Raw genomic sequence first — 21,725 nt, 5'->3', positions numbered from 1 at the left:
TGAGTTTGAACATTGACCTGGTTTAAACAGTGACAGTTGTTCAGACTGAAAAAATAAACCGGTAGTACTCATGATAGCTCCTTAGAGGGCGCTGTAGGATAAAAAGCAGAGGTCTACGAGCTATCCATCAATTCTGTTGATTTCTTTTTCATGTGTTCCCTCTGAGTAATTAATATAAGGTAACTGTCATGGCATAAAAAAGTGATCCCAAACTTGTGTACTTATCACTGTGAAAAAAACAGCACAACAGCCTTAAAGGGTTAGCATTGACCATGAGGTTTAACTTGTTAAATCTCTACATTCATCAAAACACAACACTGAAGAAGCTCAGTGCATAAATAAGAGAATTAATCACACAATATGTAACACAATGAGTAAAAGGTTTAAAAGAAACCTTCCTCAGAGGTTGTGCTTACACTAAAATGTTTTGGTTGTGACACGTAATACTTTTTGAACACTCACTGAGTATGAGCTAAGCAAAGGCATTGTACAACATCCAATCAAACAGGATTTAAAAAGTACAACAGCTACAAACTCACAATAATACCAAACACTACAAGACAAAGTGAGATGCTAAAATGTACAGTTCTGTTTTCCAGCTATATGTAGATAGATATTTTGATAATGTAAAAGCCTTTTTCAAGCTATTGTTTTAAGTTATTCTACCATAACAAACCAGGGTCTGTATCAGATTACAGGATAGGTGGGTGATCACACTGTTGTTGTAGGATAATGTCACATCTCCTTACACCTCCTCTATGGCTGTCGTGGGGGTGTGGCGTTTCTTAACAGGAGAGTCTGGCTCAGACTCTATAAAGACGTCGTCTTCGATTTTTTCTTCAATGGGCTTCATCGTTTTGGATGTCTTGGAGGCAGGAGATTTTTCTGGAAAGAAGGACACAACGGTTAGCGTGGGAATAGAGGTGTGTGTTTTCATATGGCCACAGACGAACACACCATAAAGGTGACACAAACACGGTTATCATAGGTCACAAATTCCACAAGCCTTCATTCTGACTCATATGACAATAATTTAAAAACAAAATAGAATCACAACCACACATTTGACAGAATACACACATAAGCCCTAATTTCGCATACTGTATGTTTGTGTTGGAGACGGGGAAGACAGTGTGAAGTTAAATCGACATGGTAAGAAAACAATCATTCTGAATCATTTTCCAGACATATCACTCACATTTGCAATTCAACCCCTACATTTGATATGGAAATTGCAACAGGATAATGTAGAAGCTATTAGGGTTAAAGAGTGTCTTGTATGTCTAAATACGGAACATGTTCCAGTAGGAGCTCTACAGCAGCATTATTACTACAGGATGGATGATATGAATGAATGCTGTCCTACTCTTAAACACTGAACTTTGAAGATGTTAAAACGACAAACCAGGTTACCGGGGATCACTCGTTTTAGAACAGGCAACATAGTGCAGAGCTGTAGGGTTAAATATTTAGGGTTGGGTTTGAGGGAATGAACTAGCCTGAGTCCCAGATCTGTTTCAACTGTCTTGCCAACTCCTATGGCATTGCCACGCCAAATGATTGTTGGCAAGACAGCACAAACAGATCTGGGACTCATGCATTAGGAAGGTGAATTTGAGGGCAGTAGGGGGGGAGAAAAGAGATAGTCTTACACCCCCTTCAGGGCAAGGTGTGATCTGAGAGAGTGGGTTGATTGACAGCTAGAGGAGGAGGGGGAGGAGGTGGAGGAGAAGGGGACAGGAGAAACAATGTCAGAGAACAACTAACTAGAACACAACACCTAGTAAACAATGTTGTCAGATTGGAGCTAAACCCCTAACAAACCAGGATTTAGTGTCTGTTAACATCACACACCAGAGAAGATATGAGGGCTAAACGACGAAGACAGACTCAACCGCGGATACGCATAATGCCTCATTTCAGTGAATTAAGTGACTGTTTAACAGCTACTATTGACCTGGCAAAAATCCACCGTGAATCGAAACTTTGTCACTATTAAAAGGTGGCATGATAGTGTCAGTCTTTTTCAGACTCAATAGCTAATCAGGTTGTTGGACACTGACAGATGGGCCAGTAGTATCACAGCTTGATGGGAGGTGGTGAGACTTACGATATGAAGAGCCACTGGAGCCTCCACGGTGGATCTGGTTCAGGATGTCGTCGGTGTCACTGGTGCTGCCCATGCTGTTCCTCATCTGCATCATAGAGACCTGGGAGCACAGGCTGGGCTGACGCTCCATCTTCTTCGCTGCCTGTTCATGTAAACATTGTCATCGTTATCGTCATCATTGTTATCATCGGTGTCAGCACCACCATCATCATCATAATGATTGTTATTTCTGCCCCCAGCTGTGCCCTGGACACCATATGTGAATTGATTGCCCCCCCATCTATCGTCAGAGCTTGTGCTGTTAGGTGACCTAAACTGGGACATGCTTAACACCCCGGCCATCCTGCAATCTAAGCTTGATGCCCTCAATCTCACACAAATTATCAATGAACCTACCAGGTACAACCCCAAATCCATAAGCACAGGCACCCTCATAGATATCATCCTAACCAACCTGCCCTCCAAATACACCTCTGCTGTCTTCAACCAGGATCTCAGCTATCACTGCCTCATCGCCTGCGTCCGTAATGGGTCTGCGGTCAAACGACCACCCCTCATCACCTTCAAACGCTCCCTAAAACACTTCAGCGAGCAGGCCTTTCTAATCGACCTGGCCCGGGTATCCTGGAAGGATATTGACCTCAATCCGTCAGTAGAGGATGCCTGGTTATTCTTTAAAAGTGCCTTCCTCACCATCTGAAATAAGCACGCCCCATTCAAAAAATGTAGAACCAGGAGCAGATATAGCCCTTGCTTCACTCCAGACCTGACTGCCCTTGACCAGCACAAAAACATCCTGTGGCGTACTGCATTTGCATCGAATAGCCCCCGCGATATGCAACTTTTCAGGGACGTTAGCAAACAATATACACAGGCAGTTAGGAAAGCAAAGGCTAGCTTTTTCAAACAGAAATTTGCATCCTGTAGCACAAACTCCAAAAAGTTATTGGACACAGTAAAGTCCATGGAGAATAGGAGCACCTCCTCCCAGCTGCCCACTGCACTGAGGCTAGGAAACACTGTCACCACCGATAAATCCACTATAGTTGAGAATTTCAATAAGCATTTCTCTACGGCTGGCCATGCTTTCCACCTGACTACCCCTACCCCGGCCAACAGCCCTGCACCCCCCACAGAAACTTGCCCAAGCCTCCCCCATTTCTCCTTCACCCAAATCCAGATAGCTGATGTTCTTAAAGAGCTGCAAAATCTGGACCCCTACAAATCAGCCAGGCTAGACAATCTGGACCCTCGCTTTCTAAAATTATCCGCCGAAATTGTTGCAACCCTTATTACTAGCCTGTTCAACCTCTCTTTCGAATCGTCTGAGATCCCCAAAGATTGGAAAGCTCCCACGGTCATCCCCCTCTTCAAAGGGGGAGACACTCTAGACCCAAACTGCTACAGACCTACAGTCGTGGCCAAAAGTTTTGAGAATGACACAAATATTAATTTTCACAAAGTCTGCTGCCTCAGTTTCTATGATAGCATTTTGCATATACTCCAGAATGTTATGAAGAGTGATCAGATGAATTACAATGAATTGCAAAGTCCCTTTTTGCCATGCAAATGAACTGAATCCCCCAAAAACATTTCCACTGCAATTCCGCCCTGCCACAAAAGGACCAGCTGACATCATGTCAGAGATTCTCTCGCTAACACAGGTGTGAGTGTTGACGAGGACAAGGCTGGAGATCACTCTGTCATGCTGATTGAGTTCGAATAACAGACTGGAAGCTTCAAATGGAGGCTGGTGCTTGGAATTATTGTTCTTCTTCTGTCAGCCATGGTTACCTGCAAGGAAACAGGTGCCGTCATCATTGCTTTGCACAAAAAGGGCTTCATGGGCAAGGATATTGCTGCCAGTAAGATTGCACCTAAATCAACCATTTATCAGATCATCAAGAACTTCAAGGAGAGCGGTTCAATTGTTGTGAAGAAGGCTTCAGGGCGCCCAAGAAAGTCCAGCAAGCGCCAGGACCGTCTCCTAAAGTTGATTCAGCTGCGGGATCGGGGCACCACCAGTACAGAGCTTGCTCAGGAATGGCAGCAGGTAGGTGTGAGTGCATCTGCACGCACAGTGAGGCGAAGACTTTTGGAGGATGGCCTGGAGTCAAGAAGGGTGGCAAAGAAGCCACTTCTCTCCAGGAAAAACATCAGGGACAGACTGATATTCTGCAAAAGGTACAGGGATTGGACTGCTGAGGACTGGGGTAAAGTCATTGTCTCTAATTAATCCCCTTTCCGATTGTTTGGGGCATCCGGAAAAAAGCTTGTCCGGAGAAGACAAGGTGAGCGCTACCATCAGTCCTTTGTCATTCCAACAGTAAAGCATCCTGAGACCTGTGTGGGATTGCTTCTCAGCCAAGGGAGTGGGCTCAATCACAATTTTTCCTAAGAACACAGCCATGAATAAAGAATGGTACCAACACATCCTCCGAGAGTAACTTCTCCCAACCCTCCAGGAACAGTTTGTTGACGAACAATGCCTTTTCCAGCATGATGGAGCACCTTGCCATAAGGCAAAAGTGATAATTAAGTGGCTCGGGGAACAAAACATTGATATTTTGGGCCCATGGCCAGGAAACTCCCCAGACCTTAATCCCATTGAGAACTTGTGGTCAATCCTCAAGAGGCGGGTGGACAAACAAAAACCCACAAATTCGGACAAACTCCAAGCATTGATTATGCAAGAATGGCCTGACATCAGTCAGGATGTGGCCCAGAAGTTAATTGACAGCATGCCAGGGCGGATTGCAGAGGTCTTGAGAAAGAAGGATCAACATGTAATTGTTAATGTAATTGTCAATAAAAGCCTTTGACACTTATGAAATGCTTGTAATTATACTTCAGTATTCCATAGTAACATCTGACAAAAATATCTAAAGACACTAAAACAGCAAACTTTGTGGAAATTAATATTTGTGTCATTCTCAAAACTTTTGGCCACGACTGTATATCTATCCTACCCTGCCTTTCTAAGGTCTTCGAAAGCCAAGTTAACAAACAGATCACCGACCATTTCGAATCCCACTGTAACTTCTCCGCTATGCAATCTGGTTTCAGAGCTGGTCATGGGTGTACTTCAGCCACGCTCAAGGTCCTAAACGATATCATAACTGCCATCGATAAGAGACAATACTGTGCAGCTGTATTCATCGACCTGGCCAAGGCTTTCGACTCTGTCAATCACCACATTCTTATCGGCAGACTCAACAGCCTTGGTTTCTCAAATGACTGCCTCGCCTGGTTCACTAACTACTTCTCAGATAGAGTTCAGGGTGTCAAATCGGAGGGCCTGTTGTCCGGACCTCTGGCAGTCTCTATGGGAGTGCCAAAGGGTTCAATTCTCGAGCCGACTCATTTCTCTGTATACATCAATGATGTCGCTCTTGCGGCTGGTGATTCACTGATCCACCTCTACGCAGATGACACCATTCTGTATACTTCCGGCCCTTCTTTGGACACTGTTAACTAACCTCCAGATGAGCTTCAATGCCATACAGCTCTCCTTCCGTGGCCTCCAACTGCTCTTAAACGCAAGTAAAACTAAATGCATGCTCTTCAACCGATCACTGCCCACACCTGTCCGTCCGTCCAGCATCACTACTCTGGACGGTTCTGACTTAGAATATGTGGACAACTACAAATACCTAGGTGTCTGGTTAGACTGTAAACTCTCCTTCCAGACTCACATTAAGCATCTCCAATCCAAAACTAAATCTAGAATCGGCTTCCTATTTCGCAACAAAGCATCCTTCACTCATGCTGCCAAACATACACTCGTAAAACTGACTATCCTACCGATCCTTGACTTTGGCGATGTCATTTATAAAATATCCTCTGACACTCTACTCAGCAAATTGGATGCAGTCTATCATAGTGCCATCCGTTTTGTCACCAAAGCCCCATATACTACCCACCACTGCAACCTGTATGCTCTTGTTGGCTGGCCCTCATTTCATATTCATCGCCAAACCCACTGGCTCCAGGTCATCTATAAATCTTTGCTAGGTAAAATCCCGCCTTATCTCAGCTCACTGGTCACCATAGCAGGACCCACCCGTAGAATGCGCTCCAGCAGGTATATTTCACTGGTCACCCCCAAAGCCAATTCCTCCTTTGGCCACCTTTCCTTCCAGTTCTCTGCTGCCAATGACTGGAACGAATTGCATAAATCACTGAAGCTGGAGACTCATATCTCCCTCACTAACTTTAAGCACCAGCTGTCAGAGCAGCTCACAGATCACCTGTACATAGCCCATCTGTAAATAGCCCATCCAACTACCTCATCCCCATACTGTTATTTATTTTGCTCCTTTGCACCCCAGTATCTCTACTTGCCCATTCATCTTCTGCACATCTATCACTCCAGTGTTTAATTGCTATATTGTAATTATTTTGCCACAGTGGCCTATTTATTGCCTTATCTCCCTTATCCTACCTCATTTGCACACACTGTATATATACTTTTTCTATTGTATTATTGACTGTATGTTGTTTATTCCATGTGTAACTCTGTGTTGTTGTTTGTGTCGCACTGCTTTGCTTTATCTTAGCCAGGTCGCAGTTGTAAATGAAAACTTGTTCTCAACTTGCCAACCTGGTTAAATAAAAGTGAAAAAAAATATATATATATATATATATTTGAATCTAAGGAGACAATTCTTAACTTAGGAAGGTTAATGACCAAATCACAATTACACTGAGTGTACATAACATTAGGAACACCTGCTCTTTCCATGACATAGACTGACCAGGTGAATCCAGGTGAAAGCAATGATCCTTATTGATGTCAGTTGTTAAATCCACTTCAATCAGTGTAGATGAAGGGGATACAGGCTAAAGAAGGATTTTTAAGACGTGAGACAGCTGAGACATGGTTGTGTATGTGTGCCATTCAGAGGGTGAATGGACAAGACCAAATATTTAAGTACCTTGGTGTGAAGAATTGCAACTTTGCTGGGTTTTTCACACTCAACAGTTTCCCATGTGTATCAAGAATGTTCCACCACCTAAAGGACATCCAGCCAACTTGACACAACTGTGGGAAACATTGGAGTCAACATGGGCCAGCATCCCTGTGGAACGCTTTCGACACCTTCTGGAGTCCATGACCCGACGAATTGAGGCTATTCTTAGGGCAAAGGGGGGTGCAACTCAACATGTTTCTAATGTTTTGTACATTCCGTGTATGTTTGGAGAAAATAGAAACTACAGTGTCTCAGTTTCTGAACAGTGACTAAACCCACCTTGTCACTGAGAGTGGGGTCGTTGAGCGAGTACAGCTTGTTGGTGATGTCTTTGCCAATGAGGTACCTGAACACCTCGTTCAAGAAGGAGTCAGACTCCAGGAAGTAGGTGAGCCTCTCTCTGGACCAACACAGGAACTTACAATTCTCCTCCGCCATGATGGTCACCTGTAAATGAATCAACAAGTCACAGGTTGTCATGGTATCAAACCTGCCCTATCATGACCTAATCATGCCAACAGTACTTGTGTTGTTTGGTCTACCCAGTATGGATACACTATGAACTGGAATATGGGTAAGTGGTAAATTAGGTAATATATATAAAGAAAGAAAAAAAATACAATAAATAAATAAATTGTACATTCAATAATCTGAGTGTCTAGTTACCTGGAATTTTTCTCCTCTGTTCATCTGGGTTGATCTGAACTCAGGGGAGTCGATGAAGGCATTTGTGTAGATGTTATGGAGGAAATGACCTCGATATGACACCTTCATTCTGTCGCACAAAAACGTATAGTCAACATGGATGACCATGGACGGATCAGATGCACACAGATAATGCTAAACCTTATTTTCCCAAACATCATTCATGGAAAACCGGGGCTGGAATGACACGGTAGATAGGTGACAGGGAGATGTCTCAGAGTGATACCTACTTTCCTTTAAGGAGGATACTGAGGCGCTCATCCACAGAGGTCTTGTCCTCGGCAGCATACACCTGTCCCTTCTTCAGGCTCTGGATGGTGCAGAATTGGCCCGTCAGTCTCTGGAACAGGGCCTCGCGCACGTGAAGGGGCTCAAACATCCGCTTGTACACTGACTTCAGCTCCCTGTCAATCTTAATCTGACAGAAGACAGCACGGTTACAGCTGATAGTCTGTAGCTGATAGAGTGGAATATAAAGTGTTATGATGGAGGATTGACGTGACTTGAGCTTGGCTCCTGATTCAGGGAGGATAACCACAGGGCGTATCATAAAGGACCAGGCATTAAGTATATTTTAGGGTCTTTAATACAATGTCACCACAGCAGCCAATATAAAGTGAGGGCCACCTAGTTCTACTCATCCTTGATATTGAATTGATAGGACACAATTCACTCATGTATGTCATTCAGTGTTAGTAGATGGAGGGAGGAGTGGAGACATGGGAGTGAAGAGGACAGCAGTATAGATGTAAACATAACTTCCTTCCTCGTTATGAGGAGAGGTGGTCCCATTCTGTCAGGTATGTGAAGGCCCTCTGCACACTGGAAGTCCCCTGGTGGCAGCAGTGGATTTGAAAGACCTGCATCTCATTTAGGTAGAGAGAGACAGAGTGGCCCCAACACCAGGGGGATGTGACTGGCTGTCTCACGGCTAAGAGACACAATGGAAAACTAATCTACAAAAGTCCTCATCAAAATAACTGTTCCAGGTAACTTGTACCTACTCTAAGCTGTATGTATGTACTGTATATAAATGGACCACAATCAACCTCTAACTGGACTGTGTTGGGTTGGGGCAGAACTCACAGGTCTGCGTTTGTAGACCAGGTAGAAGAAGTGCATGAAGTTGACCAGCAGGAAGACCACATTCCACACCATGACATCCAGGTTACACCGGTACAGCGTTGCCCAGATGATGAACAGACAGCTTCCTGTCAGGGACAGGAACAGGAAGTAATAAGGCACAGTTGAGTTATTATTGGTTGAGTTATATCCTCATATTGCCCTAAAGCGGTACATTTTTAAACTAGCTTGAGAAAACTCCAGTAGGCAGCTGTACTACCACCAACATACTGTAGTGGTCATGATATGATATCATTCCACTCTACTCAGTGTCTTTCCCAGCTGTCCTACCACCAACATACTGTAGTGGTCATGTTATATGATATCATTCCACTCTACTCAGTCCCTTTCCCAGCCGTACTACCACCAACATAGTGGTCACATGATATGATATCATTCCACTCTACTCAGTGTCTTTCCCAGCTGTACTACCACCAACATAGTGGTCACATGATATGATATCATTCCACTCTACTCAGTCCCTTTCCCAGCTGTACTACCACCAACATAGTGGTCATGTTATATGATATCATTCCACTCTACTCAGTGTCTTTCCCAGCTGTACTACCACCAACATAGTGGTCACATGATATGATATCATTCCACTCTACTCAGTGTCTTTCCCAGCTGTACTACCACCAACATAGTGGTCAAATGATGTGATATCATTCCACTCTGCTCAGTCCCTTTCCCAGCCGTACTACCACCAACATAGTGGTCATGTTATATGATATCATTCCACTCTACTTAGTGTATTTCCCAGCTGTACTACCACCAACATAGTGGTCAAATGATGTGATATCATTCCACTCTGCTCAGTCCCTTTCCCAGCTGTACTACCACCAACATAGTGGTCATGTTATATGATATCATTCCACTCTACTCAGTGTCTTTCCCAGCTGTACTACCACCAACATAGTGGTCACATGATATGATATCATTCCACTCTACTTAGTGTCTTTCCCAGCTGTACTACCACCAACATAGTGGTCAAATTATATGATATCATTCCACTCTACTCAGTGTCTTTCCCAGCTGTACTACCACCAACATACTGTAGTGGTCATGATATGATATCATTCCACTCTGCTCAGTCCCTTTCCCAGCTGTACTACCACCAACATAGTGGTCAAATTATATGATATCATTCCACTCTACTTAGTGTCTTTCCCAGCTGTACTACCACCAACATAGTGGTCAAATGATATGATATCATTCCACTCTACTTAGTGTCTTTCCCAGCTGTACTACCACCAACATAGTGGTCACATGATATGATATCATTCCACTCTACTCAGTGTCTTTCCCAGCTGTACTACCACCAACATAGTGTTCATGTTATATGATATCATTCCACTCTACTTAGTGTCTTTCCCAGCTGTACTACCACCAACATAGTGTTCAAATGATGTGATATCATTCCACTCTACTTAGTGTATTTCCCAGCTGTACTACCACCAACATAGTGGTCACATGATGTGATATCATTCCACTCTGCTCAGTCCCTTTCCCAGCTGTACTACCACCAACATAGTGGTCAAATTATATGATATCATTCCACTCTGCTCAGTCCCTTTCCCAGCTGTACTACCACCAACATAGTGGTCACATGATATGATATCATTCCACTCTGCTCAGTCCCTTTCCCAGCTGTACTACCACCAACATAGTGGTCAAATGATATGATATCATTCCACTCTGCTCAGTCCCTTTCCCCAGCTGTACTACCACCAACATAGTGGTCAAATGATGTGATATCATTCCACTCTGCTCAGTCCCTTTCCCCAGCTGTACTACCACCAACATAGTGGTCATGTTATATGATATCATTCCACTCTACTCAGTGTCTTTCCCAGTTGTACTACCACCAACATAGTGGTCACATGATATGATATCATTCCACTCTGCTTAGTGTCTTTCCCAGCTGTACTACCACCAGCATAGTGGTCACATGATATGATATCATTCCACTGTACTCAGTGTCTTTCCCAGCTGTACTACCACCAGCATAGTGGTCACATTATATGATATCATTCCACTCTACTCAGTGTCTTTCCCAGCTGTACTACCACCAACATAGTGGTCAAATTATATGATATCATTCCACTCTACTCAGTGTCTTTCCCAGCTGTACTACCACCAACATAGTGGTCACATGATATGATATCATTCCACTCTACTCAGTGTCTTTCCCAGCTGTACTACCACCAACATAGTGGTCACATTATATGATATCATTCCACTCTACTCAGTGTCTTTCCCAGCTGTACTACCACCAACATACTGTAGTGGTCACAATAGGATATCATTCCACTGTACTCAGTCCCTTTCCCAGCAGTACTACCACAGCAACTCCCCCTTCTCCAGAAAGTGTGGAATCGTTCACTCACTATAGTGTTTCTATCATGTTTCTAACAGCAATATGAATCCTTGAGGGGGAGTGAACGAGTGGATACTTTGAAGAGAAGGGAGAGATACTGTGGTGGTAGAGCTGGTAATGAAACTGGGGAGTGAACGAGTGGATACTTTGGAGAGAAGGGAGAGATACTGTGGTGGTAGAGCTGGTAATGAAACTGAAAAGTGTGTAATGCAATCGTATCATGACCACCGAGTTGGACTGTAATCTGGGCCAGCAGAGGCCAGTATGGAGCCACCTGTCATCAGCATGAGGCGCAGCAGGATCATGTGCAGGGTCAGGGTGGTGGGGATGACCAGGCCCAGGAGGAGAGACAGGTTCCCCAGGTGGAAGAGCAGGTGGTGGGCCTCCTCCCACTCCTCACAGGAGGTTGTGTTGGGCTCCATGGGGGTCATCACCAGACCTCCACCTCCAGCCCCGAGTACAGACCCAGGGACTGCCGACCGCAGGGGGGCCAGGGTGGTGTAGAACAGGCTACTGGTCATCTCTGGAGAGGCAGACATCCTGATCTTCACCTAGAGAGAGGTGGGGAGGGTGTTGTGGTTGTTTATGTACTGCTTATGAATTGGGTATGAACAGGTTATGAATGTATTATTATGTTGGTACCTTTCAAGTTAAGTGTTACAGAATTGATGGTAGAAACAGCAGATGTTTGCAGTTGAAATTTCAATTCACGCTGCTGCTGTTCTCATAGTGTACATCAGTTTGTCACTATCACAATCTCCTCAGGTTTCAATAGATTTCCATAACAGATTACTGTGTTTCCAAATGTTTTCTTTTATGTAGTTATGCATTAGAATAACTTTTGAGATGCTTATAGGCCTACTGACAATGTCAACATAATACTTGATTCATCAACTAACTGATTTAATACTGTAAATAGCCTGGGAATTAATCATACCGATCATACAGCACTGGAGTGATATTGACAGGTTTAACGTTAAGGTAAAATATCAACCTCAACTGGGTTTTGAGCGGATCTCCCGACTAACGCGCAACAATATTTGATTGCCAGTCCCTCAGATATAGATTGTGAAATGGAAATGGAAAAAGTGCGAGATGAGTCGGCTACAATACTCTGCTTGTAGAAAATTAATGGGACCCCCCGCAGACGTCTTAAGAAATAGCCTAATTTGTTTGAGCGGTAACTTTCCTTTCACCACTCAGTCAGAGTAAGATAACAGAAAATTGGAGATGTAACTTACCAATCTGACAACAATCGATCAAACGCGTCGCTGGACAGGCTAATGAATAGAAAACAATGGACACGCAATGAGGAGCTATAAATGTATGTCCTCGCGAGCTGGGGGACTGCACAATGTGAGTCGCGCATTCCAGTGAACTGACAGGCATTGACTAAAATGGGCAAGGCGAGGGGACAGCAGTCAACACTACCCCGCCGCTGCGCACCAGGAGAGTCCGGGCACGCCAACAGGGGGAGGTAAAACGTCCCTTTAACTGAAAATATAGCCTAGCAGCCAGCAACTCCTAGAAAATAATATTATGAAGCCAGTCGAGTGAATCGTGTTATGTGTTTCGAGATGTTGGTAAACCTAATTGAACAGTGCTCCTCCCCACTCCAGAGGTGACATGAGCTGCGTGATGAGGTTGACAAGAGCAGATATTAATGAGATCAGCACCAAGGTCAGCGACATGATCAGCGCGAGAAAGTGATTGACACTCACCTGTAGGATGCTCCACAGAAATTCACGCTCCTCGAGGAAAATGTTGTAGGCATAATGAAAGTTATTCGAGATAAAAAAAAACGTATAGGGCTACATTGCATTGTTAATAATTTTTTATGATTAAACACAAATATTGACCAAAAAAAACTCCGTAAGGCAATAGAATATACAGTCTCAATTTAAGACATACAGGTAGTAAAGTGCACTATAAAACATAAACAGGAATCAGGGGTAACATTTCACAGGTATTTTGATACAGAGAAAATCTCTCTCTCACACACTCCCACACACACAAACACACACGCGCGCCTATTGCATTATGTATGGCAAACCAAGTGGAGGGTTACTTGATGTGCTACAATGTATTCTATGTTGATGCGTAAATTACATAGCTTATGCCCTATCTATAGCCTAAGCACTTGAGGATAACAAACAGACAAAAACAACATCCATTAATGAAAAACAAACATTAAAAAGTTCTGTTCCAGTCACGAGACAGTCTCTTTCGGTGCTGTTATAGTTATAGAGACACGGGCACGGTGGCCATGGTCATATTGCGCTGGGACTCGTAGGAACGCATCTGTCCGGTCTAATTCAGGCAACGGGGGCACGTGACAGTAGGTGGGTAACCGGAGATCATATCGGAACCCGCGGCTGTCGAAAGCCTTGTCGTTGAGGGAGTACAGCTTGTCCGCGATGTCATTCCGCACCACGAGCGCAAAGACCTTGGCGATGTAGCGGTGTTTGGCAAAGAGTAGGTACAGTTTCTTACGTCTCCAAGAAACGTACCTACAGCAATTATCTGCACGCAGGGTCACCTGGGGAAAGAATACACTAACGCTTATACACTGAGTATACCAAACATTAAGAACACCTTAATATTGAGTTGCACGCACACAGGGATGTTGGCCAATGTTGACTCCAATGCTTCCCACAGTTGTGTCAAGTTGGCTAGATGTCTTTTGGGTGTTGGACCATTATTGATACACACGGGAAACAGTTAAGCGTGAAAAACCCAGCAGCGTTGCAGTTCTTGACACAACCCCGTGCGCCCGACACCTACTACCATACCCTGTTCAAAGGCACTTCAATCTTCTGTCTTTCCCATTCACCCTCTGAATGGCACACACACACAATACATGTCTCAATTGTCTCAAAGCTTAAAAATCCTTCTTTAACCTGTCTCCTCCCCTTCATCTACACTGATTAAAGTGGATTTAACAAGTGACATCAATAGGAGATCATACAATAGCTTTCACCTGGATTCACCTGGTCAGTCTATGTCATGGAAAGAGCAGGTGTTCTTAATGTTTTGTATACTCAGTGTATATGCCAGACACATTAGCCAAAATTAGCATTATTCGATCAGTTAACTATTTACCTGGAAAAGTCCCTCCTCTGCCGGCCGGAGAGAGTCCCATTCAGGTGAATCGAGAAACTGGAAAGGATAGATGTAATGTAAAAACTCTCCATTTACTGTCACACGAATTCTGTAAAAAAAAAAACAAAAAAAAAAACAAGTGAGACATTAGGGGATTTTATATGACATAACATCAAATACAGTTGTATAAAATGTCAAAGTGAAGTTGAAATGCACCTGCCGGACAGAAGAACGGACAGCTTATCAATAGCAGTCTTGCCCTCCATGGCAAAACAGTGGTCTTTCTCTATAGTGTGGATGTCCCCTTCACAACAGGCGACTATCTTGCCGAAGTGGGTGAGCGACACCCCCAGCTTTTTGAACAGGTAGCTGTACAGATCTTGAAACTCCTTTTCGAAAGTAACGTTCCTCAGCCGGTAGGCGACATGCACAACTTGAACCGCACATACCCCAAAGAGAGCGAAATTCCACAAAAAGGTGTCGGTGGTGCATGCGTCCGACCATGACCAAATGGTTGTGCAGAAGAAACCGAGCGTCAGAAAGGTAAACAAGTAGAGGAGCCCATAGAACCCGCTCCCTCCCATGAACCCCAAAACAAGGAAGATACTGGCGAGGTGGAAGATGGCAACCTCGGATCCCCCCTTCCATTCTTCGCATAACGGGTGCACGACAGCCGCCGTTAAGTTTTCAGGAGGTGGGAAAAATTCTGGCACCTCCATTGTCGCGACTTTTCCGAAAACTGAGAGGTGGTAAGAGAAAACGAATAAGTGAAACGTCACGGAGACGTCCACCCTAACATTTAATCGCCCTAAGTTTTGATTATATCACCTCTTAAAATATGACCCGGGTATCGGGACAGGGGTGGCTAAGTAGCCTACTGCTCCCCTTGGTCCTGACATCCTACTGATTAAAGCTCTATCGGGCTCAACCAAACCATATCTTCTATGCACATGACGTCTAGGATATATCCAATAATTGAATGCGATATTGAGATATAAGACGTACAGATATGAAATGACCCATTCAACAAATTACAGCCTGAGAAAATTACATTACACAACACCACCAAGTTGGCCTAACATGTTCACCTTTCAATGCAAATCTCAGATAATTCTGAAACTCACTAAACATATACTGTGATGGTGGTGTTATGAATTTGCCTGATCAAGAGGAGATTGCGATGATGAATGATAAGCCTCCAAGGTCTCTGACAGAAGGTGGTCTTCAACAACTCAGTAGGGCTGTAACATTATCCACTACTTGTTTCTTGTTCTGCTATAGGTGTAAAGGTGAGTAGGGTGGACCCTGGGGATGAAACAGATCAACTCTAATGAGAGGTTGTGTCTGTGTGTCTTTCCCACTCCTTCATCTCTCTGTTTTCAGACCAGGACATCATAAATCACAGTGGTAGACTAGCAGTAGGGAGGCAGGGAGGCAGCAGGGATCTATCTGGGCTAAAATAACCTACCGCCGTTTCCCCTGGTGAGCTGCTGCCTACCTGACCAGACAGTCAAGGTGACATTGAGAATCACAGAGCTGCAGAGGACTGAAAACTCAGGCGGTGTGAAATATTTAGGACATGCTGCAATCACATGCAGAGATCCCCTGGGTCCAAATCCTTCAGTATGTCAGACAGACAGAGAGCTAGATACATCCTCTGTGTTTGTGTCAGTGCTCTCTGTGTTTGTATGAGTGCTTTCTCTCTCTCTCTCTCTCTCGCTCTCTCATTCACTCTCTCTCAGCCCTCCACCTCTGTCTCACTCAGTCCCCCTATCTCTCTCACTCTCTCTCTGAGGAATTCTTGCCCTCTTTTCAAACTGAAGGTTACCACAGCTGTCTATGGGAGATGGGAAACAGTAAGGGACAGTCTGAAGGTATGTAGTGGTGGAATCGAACCCTGGCTTCAGCTGTTGTGAGTGACTTGGTGCTAGGAGTGGTTATCCCCCTTCCCACACTCCAGTCTAAGGTTAACATGGTGGTTGCACCACGGGCTGCTCAGAACACTAAACATACACACTCACCAACACACTACCCCGGTTATCAAACTCAATCTCATTCTAAAAGAGGTGCAACTCATTTTAGGCGTTGGTACATTTTAGGCGACAGAGCCAATGTTCATATTGTAGAGCAAATATTGGAGCAGTGTTGATCCCCCGGGACACACTCCAGTCTGAGATGAACATAACCCGTACTTAAGCAGTACAACATTAGAGGTGCTGGTGTTTCACCGGACCAATTCAAGCACTGTGTGTACGTGAGTGCGCAACTACATTTAAACACAGGGAGAATGTGATGTAGATTGTGCCAGCTACCAGCAGCCTGCCAGCTATACAAAGACTATCAGAAACCCAACCTGTCTATAAATAGGACTACACCCTCCACACGCTAGTGTGTGTGTGTGTGTGTGTGTGTGTGTGTGTGTGTGTGTGTGTGTGTGTGTGTGTGTGTGTGTATGTTCAGGTTTGACAAATGGTGGACCTTCTCCCTCATTAATTTAGAGAGGGATGGTCTTAATTGGGCCATGGCATTAAACAACCTTGGCAGAGAGAGGGGAGAGAAGTATCTACCCCTTAGGTCTTCATCTGTCCGAGAGAAAGAAAGAGAGAGAGAAAGAAAGAAAGAGAGAAAGACAGGTAGTCAGAGACAGATAGAGAGAGAGAAAGAGAGACAGGCAGTCAGAGACAGACAGAGAGAAAGAGAGAGAGAGCAGGTGGGTATGAAAAATGCCAATTAGTATGAGCATGTAGGGATATCTGGATGTCTGGTACTAGATTTGGTTAGGAGAAAATATGTCAGACAAATACACCCACCCCTACACACACTCTACACACACACACACACACACACACACACACACACACACACACACACACACACACACACACACGAGGCGTAATGAATCTCTCTCAGAGAATTCTCAGCACTGTCATTAGTGTTATTTTTAGAAACTCCCCAGATAGAGGCCCTGGACCTTGGATTGACTGAGGAAACCACACACACTGTACACCGACTCTAATGACTCTACTCATGCAAAGATACACTGATGTATTTTGTCAGGCGCACACACACACACACACACACACACACACACACACACACACACACACACACACACACACACACACACACACACACAAACACACACAATGATAGACAAGATAAGTCCGACAAGGGACAGGCTTGTGATAGTGTCCCATTACTCTCCATTAGATGCAGCCATTACCTACAAGCCCATAACTATTAACCACACACTCACATACATCCATACCACACATACTCTCCTGTGTCCCTTCCTTCATCTTGGAGTCTGAACGATGAACTCAATTATTTCCTCATTAACTGACAGGCGAGACGGAGATTTGCTATGATTGACCCCTGTTTCCATGGAACTGATAGTTTCCCATTCCTGCATACAAATGAGTCAGACTGTCCTGGGAGGCACATACACACACGCACACACAAACACACACACACACATGCACACACTCGCACGCACACACACACACACACACTGTCCCAGGAGGCAGTCCAGCTCTACAAATGCAGGGTGACAGGCCTGCTGCACCGTGTTAGGGGAACACAGAGCTACAGGAAGGTGACAGAACTGGGGGCATGTAAGGAGGGGTGGGGGGCAGGTAGATTTCTGGGGTGAGTAGAGGGGACAGACAGATACATGGACTGAGTTGGGGTGGGGGTGAAAGGCAGATCAGACGAAGAAAGTGGTGTGGGTTTGTTTGTCTCTGAAAGCCTTATAAAGCCTTCCCTGTAGCTCAGTTGGTAGAGCATGGTGTTTGCAACGCCAGGGTTGTGGGTTCGATTCCCACGGGGGCCAGCACAGATAAAAAAAATGTATGAAATGTATGCATTCACTGCTGTAAGTCGCTCTGGATAAGAGCGTCTGCTAAATGACTTAAATGTAAATGTTATATTGCAACGAGGCTATGACAGTATTGGTTTACAATTATATTATGGCACATATTCTATGAAGGAAGAGAATATTGTGTTTAATTTAAATCATGAACACACGCTAGCACACACACTTTACATACACGTACATTGTAATATTGTTTTATGGTGGTATTATACATTTTGTATTGTAGATATGTAGTGGTGTAATAATGTTATATGATGTACTGTTTTATCTTTTGTTTAAGGAGTAATGTAAGTTCCTTAATGTGTTTGGAACCCAGGAAGAGTAGCTGCTGCCTTGGCAGGAACTAATGGGGATCCCTAATAAATACAAATGAAGTAATGTAACTACAGGTACCAGAAAAATATTGATAGGCTACCAGAGCTCAGATTTGACAGGAGGACTGAGATTGTCCTGGGAGTGGAACTAGATACATTTTAATTTGTCATTACCTCAAAAAGAGCCATGTATTAGCCTACTTTGATTTCCTGCTGCAGAGAGAATCTGTTGCATCTCGTAGTGGAGAAGAGAAAACAGGCCATCCTCCTCCTCCTCGTTGTCTTCATCCTGTACGTGTCCATCAGAGCAGCAGATCAGCCTCGCCGAAATGTTTCTGGGTCTATACAACGCACAGACATGCGCGCACGCACACACACACACGACAGGGAAAGGGAAAAGGAGAAAAGGGGACTGGCCTCTGATAAAAGAGAATATGGAAAACGAAGTGCCTCTTTTCAGTCCTCTCGTATAATGAGAGAGACTCAGACGGGGGATTCTTATCTTGCCTTTTCTCTCTCTGTGCTCCAGAGACATTCATTTGTTCATTATTTCTGACGAACAAGAGACTCTTCTGTTTTTTTGGACTTGAAGAAAAAGAGAAAAGGTGAGCGGTGTCTGTGAGTACGGCGCCTGTCAAAACTCAGAGTATGGCTCCGACACTTAGAAAAAAAGGACTTACCTAGAAACTAAAAGGGTTCTCCCGCTGTCCCCATAGTAGAACCCTTTGAAGAACCATTTTTTGGTTCCAGGTAGAACCCTTTTAGGTTCCATTAGGATCCTTTCCACGGAGGGTTCTACGTGGAACCAAAAATGGTTCTCCCCGGACCATAAAAGAGATCTCCTATGGGGACAGCCAAAGAACCCTTTTGGAGCCTTTTTTTAAGTGTATAAACACACACACACACACACACACACACACACACACACACCACACACACACACACACACACACACACACACACACACACACACTCTTTCCAGAGTTCAAAGCTCCAGTCACACACATCACTCTGAATACGTTCCCAACATAAAGCATTAAAAACATCCTCACTAGCTTCACAGAGTTGGTAGCTAGCTAGAGCCATTGGTTCTGCTTTGCTGCAAGTCAAACTCAGTAAACTCTCCATCTCTCCCACACACTCATGTGAACACATGTCCAGGAGCAGAGGAGAGAGTCTTCATTTCCTTGTCTTCTTCATTAGTCAGTGTAACTGTAGGTCCCACTCCAGTAATCAGGAAGCTGCTTGCATGGTCACAGCTAGGAGGACCAGGGAGGTGTGTGTGTCTAACACAAGAGGACTGACTCACTGGCTCTCTCTACATTGTCTAAAAGTCTGTTCTCTCCTCGCCTCCTCTCCTTCATTGCACTGATTTGAAAGACCTGACCACGTTAAAGCCAGCCTAATGATGAGCTTCCACCATATTGTTTCCACTTAGTAAATCTTTCCCAATCCGTGTAGATGAAGGGGAGGAGAAGAGGGGAGGGCGGTTTGATAAACCATTGAGCCAAAGTGGCAGGTGACGGAGACAGAGAGCGGGGGAGGAATGACACATAGATCATCTCTTGGTGATGAGGACCACTTATAGCACCACAGCTACAGTTGAAGTCGGAAGTTTCCATACACCTGAGCCAAATACATTTAAACTCAGTTTTTCACCATTCCTGACATTTAATCCTAGTAGAAATTCCCTGTCTTAGGTCAGTTAGGATCACCACTTTATTTTAAGACTGTGAAATGTCAGAATAATAGTAGAGACAATGATTTATTTCAGCTGTTATTTCTTTCATCACATTCCCAGTGGGTCAGAAGTTTACATACACTCAATTAGTATTTGGTAGCATTGCCTTTAAATTGTTTAACTTGGGTCAAAGCTTCCCACAATAAGTTTGGTGAATTTTGGCCCATTCCTCCTGACAGCTGGTGTAACAAAGTCAGGTTTGTAAGCCTCCTTGCTCGCACACGCTTTTTCAGTTCTGCCCACAAATTTTCTATAGGTTTGAGGTCAGGGCTTTGTGATGTCCACTCCAATACCTTGACTTTGTTGTCCTTAAGCCATTTTACCACAACTTTGGTGGTATGCTTGGGGTCATTGTCCATTTGGAAGACCCATTTGCGACCAAGCTTTAACTTCCTGACTGATGTCTTGAGATGTTGCTTCAATATATCCACATAATTTTCCTGCCACAAGATGCCATCTATTTTCTGAAGTGCACCAGTCCCTCCTGCAGCAAAGCACCCCCACAACATGATGCTGCCACCCCCGTGCTTCACAGTTGGGATGGTGTTCTTCGGCTTGCAAGCCTCCCCATTTTTCCTCCAGACATAACGATGGTCATTATGGCCAAACAGTTCTATTTTATAAGACCAGAGGACATTTCTCCAAAAAGTATGATCTTTGTCCCCACGTGCAGTTGCAAACCGAAGTCTGGCTTTTTTATGGCGGTTTTAGAGCAGTGGCTTCTTCCTTGCCTTTCAGGTTATGTCGATATAGGACTCGTTTTACTGTGGATATAGATACTTTTGTACCTGTTTCCTCCAGCATCTTCACAAGGTCCTTTGCTGTTATTCTGGGATTGATTTGCACTTTTTGCACCAAAGTCTCCTTCCTGAGCGGTATGACGGCTGCGTGGTCCCATGGTGTTTATACTTGCGTACTATTGTTTGTACAGATGAACGTGGCACCTTCAGGCGTTTGGAAATTGCTCCCAAGGATGAACCAGACTTCTGGAGGTCTACAATTCTTTTTCTGAGGTTTTGGCTGATTTCTTTTGATTTTCCCATGATGTTAAGCAAAGAGGCACTGAGTTTGAAGATAGGCCTTGAAATACATCCACAGGTACACCTCCAATTGACTCAAATGATGTCAATTAGCCTATCAGAAGCTTCTAAAGCCATAACATATTTTTCTGGAATTTTCCAAGCTTTTTAAAGGCACAGTCAACTTAGTGTATGTAAACTTCTGACCCACTGGAATTGTGATACAGTGAATTATATGTGAAATAATCTGTCTGTAAACAATTGTTGGAAAAATTACTTGTGTCATGCACAAAGTAGATGTCCTGACCGACTTGCCAAAACTATAGTTTGTTAACAAGACATTTGTGGAGTGGTTGAAAAACAAATTTTAATGACTCCAACCTAA

The 21,725-nt window shown here is 44.2% G+C and overlaps 1 protein-coding gene across 3 annotated transcripts; it reads right to left on the bottom strand.

Moving 5' to 3' along the window:
• Window positions 1–252: 252 nt before the first annotated feature.
• On the bottom strand, window positions 253–15,268 carry LOC115176821 (blood vessel epicardial substance). 3 transcript variants are annotated; one of them, XM_029737148.1, is made up of 9 exons: window positions 14,609–15,267; window positions 14,393–14,501; window positions 11,565–11,841; window positions 8,875–8,999; window positions 8,019–8,206; window positions 7,750–7,858; window positions 7,363–7,530; window positions 2,111–2,252; window positions 253–885 (listed from the first exon to the last, which is right to left on the bottom strand). In XM_029737148.1, exons 1-9 carry the CDS (start codon window positions 15,109–15,111, stop codon window positions 746–748), a joined length of 1,761 nt encoding a protein of 586 aa, XP_029593008.1. In that variant the 5' UTR covers window positions 15,112–15,267; the 3' UTR covers window positions 253–745. The 3 variants fall into 3 exon arrangements, with proteins under 3 accessions (XP_029593008.1, XP_029593010.1, XP_029593009.1); XM_029737149.1 differs by lacking the exon at window positions 253–885 and adding an exon at window positions 1,653–1,700 and having other exon boundaries at window positions 14,609–15,268; XM_029737150.1 differs by lacking the exons at window positions 14,393–14,501; window positions 14,609–15,267 and adding an exon at window positions 12,532–12,695.
• Window positions 15,269–21,725: the final 6,457 nt, after the last annotated feature.

The sequence above is a fragment of the Salmo trutta genome, chromosome 37, assembly GCF_901001165.1.
Source record: "Salmo trutta chromosome 37, fSalTru1.1, whole genome shotgun sequence".
Taxonomy (NCBI): Eukaryota; Metazoa; Chordata; class Actinopteri; order Salmoniformes; family Salmonidae; genus Salmo; species Salmo trutta.
This window is presented reverse-complemented; position numbering and strand designations above follow the sequence as displayed.